The 5,841-nt window shown below is 47.6% G+C and overlaps 2 protein-coding genes, 1 long non-coding RNA gene and 8 other non-coding genes across 15 annotated transcripts in view; 9 read left to right on the forward strand and 2 right to left on the reverse strand.

Annotated features, from left to right (window-relative positions):
• The window catches only part of ZBTB37 (zinc finger and BTB domain containing 37), a 19,099-nt gene extending 17,110 nt beyond the window's left edge, over positions 1 to 1,989 (reverse strand). For all 3 annotated transcript variants that reach the window (XR_895940.2, XM_011361260.2, XM_023531265.1), the window contains exon 1: positions 1,737 to 1,989. The gene's annotated coding sequence lies outside the window, so the exon portion shown is untranslated. The remainder of the gene's footprint in view (positions 1 to 1,736) is intronic.
• On the reverse strand, positions 3 to 2,730 carry LOC105292898 (zinc finger and BTB domain-containing protein 37-like; the record flags this gene model as incomplete). The annotated part of the gene is made up of 2 exons (XM_023531231.1): positions 2,722 to 2,730; positions 3 to 915 (listed from the first exon to the last, which is right to left on the reverse strand). A coding segment is annotated over exon 2 (879 nt), but the record flags the coding sequence as incomplete, so codon positions are not given.
• A 346-nt stretch (positions 2,731 to 3,076) lies between these two features.
• On the forward strand, positions 3,077 to 5,841 carry LOC105292867. 3 transcript variants are annotated; one of them, XR_895942.2, is made up of 9 exons: positions 3,077 to 3,148; positions 3,726 to 3,778; positions 3,971 to 4,001; positions 4,201 to 4,241; positions 4,527 to 4,558; positions 4,881 to 4,923; positions 5,208 to 5,246; positions 5,391 to 5,420; positions 5,606 to 5,841. It is a non-coding gene; the product is annotated as an uncharacterized LOC105292867 (long non-coding RNA). The 3 variants fall into 3 exon arrangements; XR_895941.2 differs by having other exon boundaries at positions 3,101 to 3,144; XR_895943.2 differs by lacking the exon at positions 3,077 to 3,148 and adding an exon at positions 3,155 to 3,520.
• Positions 3,374 to 3,453, forward strand: LOC111740583. Its single transcript, XR_002780654.1, has one exon. It is a non-coding gene; the product is annotated as a small nucleolar RNA SNORD74 (small nucleolar RNA).
• Positions 3,835 to 3,896, forward strand: LOC111740547. The gene has a single exon (XR_002780645.1). It is a non-coding gene; the product is annotated as a small nucleolar RNA SNORD75 (small nucleolar RNA).
• Positions 4,053 to 4,134, forward strand: LOC111740579. Its single transcript, XR_002780651.1, has one exon. It is a non-coding gene; the product is annotated as a small nucleolar RNA SNORD24 (small nucleolar RNA).
• LOC111740587 lies at positions 4,388 to 4,455 on the forward strand. The gene has a single exon (XR_002780659.1). It is a non-coding gene; the product is annotated as a small nucleolar RNA SNORD77 (small nucleolar RNA).
• On the forward strand, positions 4,751 to 4,810 carry LOC111740584. The gene has a single exon (XR_002780655.1). It is a non-coding gene; the product is annotated as a small nucleolar RNA SNORD44 (small nucleolar RNA).
• On the forward strand, positions 5,067 to 5,131 carry LOC111740546. Its single transcript, XR_002780644.1, has one exon. It is a non-coding gene; the product is annotated as a small nucleolar RNA SNORD78 (small nucleolar RNA).
• On the forward strand, positions 5,460 to 5,543 carry LOC111740580. The gene has a single exon (XR_002780652.1). It is a non-coding gene; the product is annotated as a small nucleolar RNA SNORD79 (small nucleolar RNA).
• Positions 5,709 to 5,788, forward strand: LOC111740585. The gene has a single exon (XR_002780656.1). It is a non-coding gene; the product is annotated as a small nucleolar RNA snR60/Z15/Z230/Z193/J17 (small nucleolar RNA).

The raw sequence follows: 5,841 nt of genomic DNA on the forward strand, positions 1-5,841 counted from the left end.
GAAGATCCTAAACTGTAATTTTCCTGTGCTACAGAACCATGGCCCGTGGTGTCAATCACCATGGCTGTGACTTCCTCTGCACTGCTCCCATCTTCTCCAGAAGGCTGATGCTCAGGCCCCAGCCACTCCTCCAGATTTTCAGTTTTGATGTGCACTGCTCCAAGAACCCTCACTTCATCATCACTCCGCGCCCCTCGGTCTGCTGCTCCCGTCTCCACGTACCACTGCCCGGCTCGGTTGATCCGAAGAATGGGCTCCCGGCTCTCCACGTCGGAACTCTGTTCAATTATCTGCGGGCTGGTGGACTCCTCGGGAGGACTCAGCTCCCTGATATCCAGCACAGCACTGACCTGACCTCGCCGGCTTCCCTTTGGGGCGTTATGTCGTGGGCTGAGGGAGCGGTTTAGAGTTGGTGTGACCCTGTGAGACTCTGGAGGTCTCTCGGGATGCTTTGTCCTTGTCTGACTTAATTCTGCTTCAACCTCGGCCACGTTAATTTTGAAATGAATGCCCTCCAGGATCTGTGTACATTTGTCGATGATATGCTGCATCTGCAGAAAACTGGCAGCTGTCAGGTAGCTGATGATATCTGCCAGCTGCAAGCATATCCGCCCCGTGTAACAGAAAGACAGGAGCTGTTCAAAAACAGTAGGGTTCTTGATGACTGAGATCGAGACAGCACTCATCTCATTCAAGGACATGTGATCCCGGAAATAGGGGGAGCTGGCGGCCAGCACGACCTTGTGAGCCCGAAAAGCTTGTCCTTGCACGTTGACCACAATATCACAGAGCCGGCCCTGCATGCGCAGCTGGTTTAGGTGGCTCAGGACAGAGTTGCTGAAGTCGGGGATCTCCAGTTGTATGTTACCACCTTTCTCCATGGTCGGGCCTGAGGGTGCAGGCAGGCATTCAACCCTGCTGAAAGACGAAACCGCGTTCTTGTTAATCATTATAATTTCCCTCCCCTCATGCTTTCCAGTTCAGACCTATTAAAAAAAAATAATTGGGAAAAATTCAAAATCTCCCAGTAAAGAGAGAGACCTGCCTTATGTTCAGATCTGGAAAAGTACCAACAGGGTTTTCAGTTTAGGTTTCACAGGAAGATACCGTGAAATCCAAAAAGTGATTGTGACTCCTAAAAATTCAAGCTATGCTCATACTTTGCTAATAAGCTATGCAACATCAAAACAAAGTTCAACAGAATAGAGAGGGAAAAAGCAGTTGTGACAGTTTTTAAGTGTTAATCATAAATTATTTACACACGAAATATAAAATCCTGTGACAACTTTTTTTGGAGGAAATGAAATTTTTAAAATAAATGTAATTATACAGATGGGTTGATTATCCCTGTTAATATTTTACATGTTGTGTGTTATGTTTATTATTGTATCAAGCCACTAATATCCCACAAGAATGCAAGCCATTATTTCTAACCTTAAGAGTCACAGCCCTCACAAAAAGGATTTGAGTTTAGGACTGAGACAAACTCTTGGTTAGGAAAGGTGCCACAGGACTCAATCAAGATGCAGAGGACTTGAAGTTCACTCTCAGAATTAGGAAAGGGTAGGTATATCTGCCTCTACTTCAATTCAAAGTTGGGAATTTCAGGGTGGGGGTGATACTTTGATTCTGAAAATTAGTTCCTTAAAGTTGGTTTTTTAAAAAAACCAAAGCATTTACCAAGTATGGCCAATCCTTTTACATTAAAAAAAGTTTTCATAGCTGAAACACTGAACCTATAATTGCATCTATCAATCTTCAGCGGCTGAGAGCAGTCTGTATAAATCCCAGTAGGAAGACACTGCCTTGAGCCCAATGTGCTTCTATTTATGTTAAATTTATAAGGCATTACATTACACAGTTAGAATCTAGGACCTGAAACTTCTGGAACTTATCTTGACAAGCTCACGGTCTTGCCCCACAATTACAACACGCTTATCAGTAAATAGGGAAGTGTATACACTGCTTTCAAGAACCAACTTTAGCCAATCTGACCTTTTTCCAAAGCGTTTTTGTTTGTTTGAAAACTTTTAATCCAATAAGAGCCTCTGTCGATGCCATCATGAATTCAGATGTGTTTATTTTGGAGCCCACACCAGCGCCTTTTCTGTTTGCTCTTGCCGGCAATCCCCCCGGGAGGAGGAAGCCCCTGGAGCAAGGTCTTTCTCTACCGTCGGCACTGGAGGGGTGAGAGCCGCAGGAGGGAGAATCGGGAACGGCACGGGGTTGGCCACTCCGGTACTTGAGTGGCTTTCGTCTGCGTTAGAGAACGTGGGGAGCCGGAACTGGCTGAGCGGCGAAATGTCACCAAGGAGCCGGGGAAGACAGGGGAGCAGGGCGTGCGGCCAGGCAGCGAGCAATCAGGTGAGGGCGAAGGACCGGGAAGGGGGCGGCGCCCCGGGACCCGGGCCAGGCGGCAGGCGGGCGGGGCGCTGCCCGGAGGTGGGTGTGTGCGTCTGGGTGTGGCCGCGCTGCCGTGGGGGAGGGGGCCGCCCATCCCGGGGTCCTGAGGGAGGGGCCCGGCGAGGGGGCGGGTCCGGCGGCTCAGCCCGGCCCGGGGCCAAGCGGGTGGAAGGTCTCCGGGTGCCTTGAGTGGGGGGTGAAGGGAGGTGGCTGAGCACCCCAGGGGCAGGCTGCGGCGGAGAGCGGGCAGGGCGGCCCCGGGGCAGGGCGGCGGGGCCGGTGTGTGGGGCCGGAGCCCAGTCGAGGAGCAGCACCTACCTCCGGGGGTGGAAATGGGCCGGAATGGGCCGCAACACCGTCCCGGAAGTGAAACCCCCCGCCCCCTCCCCCGGAGCGGGCGACGTGCCGGAAGGAAATCACTCCGCCTCACACCGCCCCCCTTCCCCCCTCCCCAAGCGCTTTCCGTCCCTCGCGCCCCCTCCCCTCTCTCCTCTTCCTACTCGGTCGGTGGGAGGGTGAGAGCCCTGCGTCACGCGGGCGATCGTGTCCCCGCCCACGACGCCGAGGGGGCGGGGCAAGGGGGCGGGCTCAGAGGGCGGGGAGGAGGAGACTGAGGGAAGAGGGGGGAGGAGCCGAAGCCGACGCTGGCGCGGAGAGTGCGTCATGACGTCACGGGACGCAGTCTTTATATACGGGCGCCTGGACGCCATCTCGGTCTTTCCAGGCTGAAAGTCGCCGCTGGTAGGTACGGATCTCTCTGTTTTGCGGTTGCTAAATCGGTTCTCGGCTCGAGGCTTCCAGGTCTTGGCAATTAAAGTGGCCTTAACTGCCTGGCGTTTGTAGGCCAGTCTCAAGCCTTTGCGTGGCGCACAAGTTGAGGATGGTAGAGGATTGCGTGTCGGGTGCGGGCTTGGCCTTAACTCAGCTGCTCGGGTTGTTGGGCCGAAATGCGGGAAAAACCTCGGCTCTCGTGCTCTGCCTGTGATGAAGCCTGTGTTGGTAGGGACATCTGAGACTGTTGATGAATGCCAACAGCTCTGATGGCGGCGCATACCGAGTCACCCGAGGAGGCCTTTGCCAATGACTTGGGCTGGAGCCGCTTCCTCCAGGAATGCCGGTAATTGGGGTGGTCCACGTGGTTCTCTAAATCAAGGAATTGTGTAGTGCAGCATTATTTTTTCAGTAGTTAGCCTTTGTTCAATTCTTTATATCTTAAGTGACTGTCGCCATGAAATGGATGGCGTAAGCAGCTTGCATAGGTGATACTGAAATGACAATCCTAATTTGGAGGAAAATGGACTAAACCCTAATCTTTTTCCTAGGAATGATGCTAGGCACGAATGCAATGCGGCTTTTGATGGCTTCTGATGGACAGGTAAACATACAGTGGGGAAAATGAAATCTGCTTCGAGGTGGTCTTTTTGTTAGTTAAGCCTGTGATGGTTTAAGAGTAGTGGACAGAAGGGATTTCTGAAAAATACTATTCTGAGGCTTAAGTTGTTAGGATGTTACTGTTTAACTTGGCTTCACAGTATGTTTTATTCGACGTTGTGTGTGTCTTTTCTAGCTGTACCAAAGGAATGAGAACAGCCGCCAGGGTAAGTTCACTGAAATTTCCTCCGAGGCGGGTGGTGAAGGTCCACTGAATGTGCCACAATGATGACATTTTATTTGCTACTCTTGACTGTGAGAATGACGAGAATTGTTACCACCATTATCTTAACTGAGGCACACAAAAAGGTGACTGAGAGAACATAGAGACTGCACCTAAGTTTACATGAAGCTGTTTCTTCTCAGGGCCTGAAGCTCAAGCATCACTCTTGATCGTTGGCAGACAGGTGAGAAACTTTGATAGTTTATTTTTATTCAGTACTTTTCAATTATTTTTTAAGGAATTAATAGATTGCCGCGTCGGCGCTGATGTTTAGGGTTTTCTCCACCTTTTCAAATTCTTCGTATTTATGCGAGACACCCAAAGAAACAGATACTATGATGGTTGCATAGTTCAGCAGATTGACTTGTGACGAGATGTACCATTTGTCTGATGTGTCTGTTATTAAACTGGTTTGCTGGTAATGGCATAAGCAAGGTACCACTATTAAATCTAGCTTTTTTGTTCGTAGGCATTAAAAAGAATTAACTGGAAGTTGAAGTGGTAAGTAAAATTATAATTGAAAATCAGTAACTGGGTAATCATGACAAAAGAATGCCACCAGTGGCTTTTAGGGTTGCCTTCTAATGCATAGGAAGCGCTCCTGGTGCCGTGCTTGAATGGTGTGCTGAGAGCATTAAATGCCAGACAGCCTTGTCCTGTTGTCTTTGGTTAGATGCCATTTTTAAAATAAAGCCTGTATGATGATAAGCAAATACTGACTGAAAGTGAAGGTCTTATTAGCTCTACCTGATTTCAGGCATTTTTGGGATTTGTGAAAAGGAAATTCGTCTTTGGCTATTGTAAAACCACTTTTATTTCCTAGGTGTACTTGAGTCTGATGTGTCTGGATTGGCTTACTCTTTTTGGTAAGTACCACCGTTTAAGAACACGCTAGTAGGCTCAAAACTTACTGAGGATGCTGATAAAGTACAGTGCTTAACTACCAAGCTACTACTAATGCCATGTTTGGTTAGTGAGTGCATGTTAACGCATGCTCAGAACGGGGTTTTTGTAATGATGTTGATCAAATGTCTGACCTGAAATAAGCATGTAGACGAATTTAACACTGAAGAACCCTGTGACAAATAACTCAAGAGAAGAATTTAATGTTATGTTAATGTTAACGAAAGATACCTTGCTTCTCTTTTAGCTAATGGATACGCATTTTTATCTGGATGACGTTTCTTGGGTAAGACATGGAGAAAACATTTGGCTTCTGGTACTGGTATTATCGAAATGTGCTGCCATTAGTATACGTTGACTGGAGTGATTCTGGTGTTGGAAGGCCACTGTAATGTTGAGAAGTAGTCTAAAGAAATACTTGGTTTTTCAGGTGCAGATTGTGGCGACCATTTACGTAAAGGTATGTGTTCTCTTAATCCTACTTAGTTGCTAAGCAAGATGCTGTTCATGATGATCTTTGAAATTTAAAACAGATGGGAATCTCTCTGAAAAAGAATGAAGATTTTTAAAAACTGAAACAGTACCTGGAAAATTTTAGAAATTTACCTATTACTACCTGTTATAAATTTGAATACTTTTTTTCAGGTGTGAGGAGTTGTCAAGAGCCGGGCTGGTTACAAGACCTGGAGAAGAGTTTAAGGAAAGGTGTAGTAATTTCAAGTTTGTTTCTCTGTTAACTGGTTTAAAGCCGATACAATGATGATAACATAGTTCAGCAGACAAACAGTGATGAGCAATATTGTCTTTCGCTCCTATCTGATGTATCTGGCTGCAACAATTCCTATTTCTAACTTCAAAAAGAGAAGTTGGGCATTGACACA

This window comes from Pteropus vampyrus, unplaced genomic scaffold (genome assembly GCF_000151845.1).
Source record: "Pteropus vampyrus isolate Shadow unplaced genomic scaffold, Pvam_2.0 Scaffold65, whole genome shotgun sequence".
Taxonomy (NCBI): Eukaryota; Metazoa; Chordata; class Mammalia; order Chiroptera; family Pteropodidae; genus Pteropus; species Pteropus vampyrus.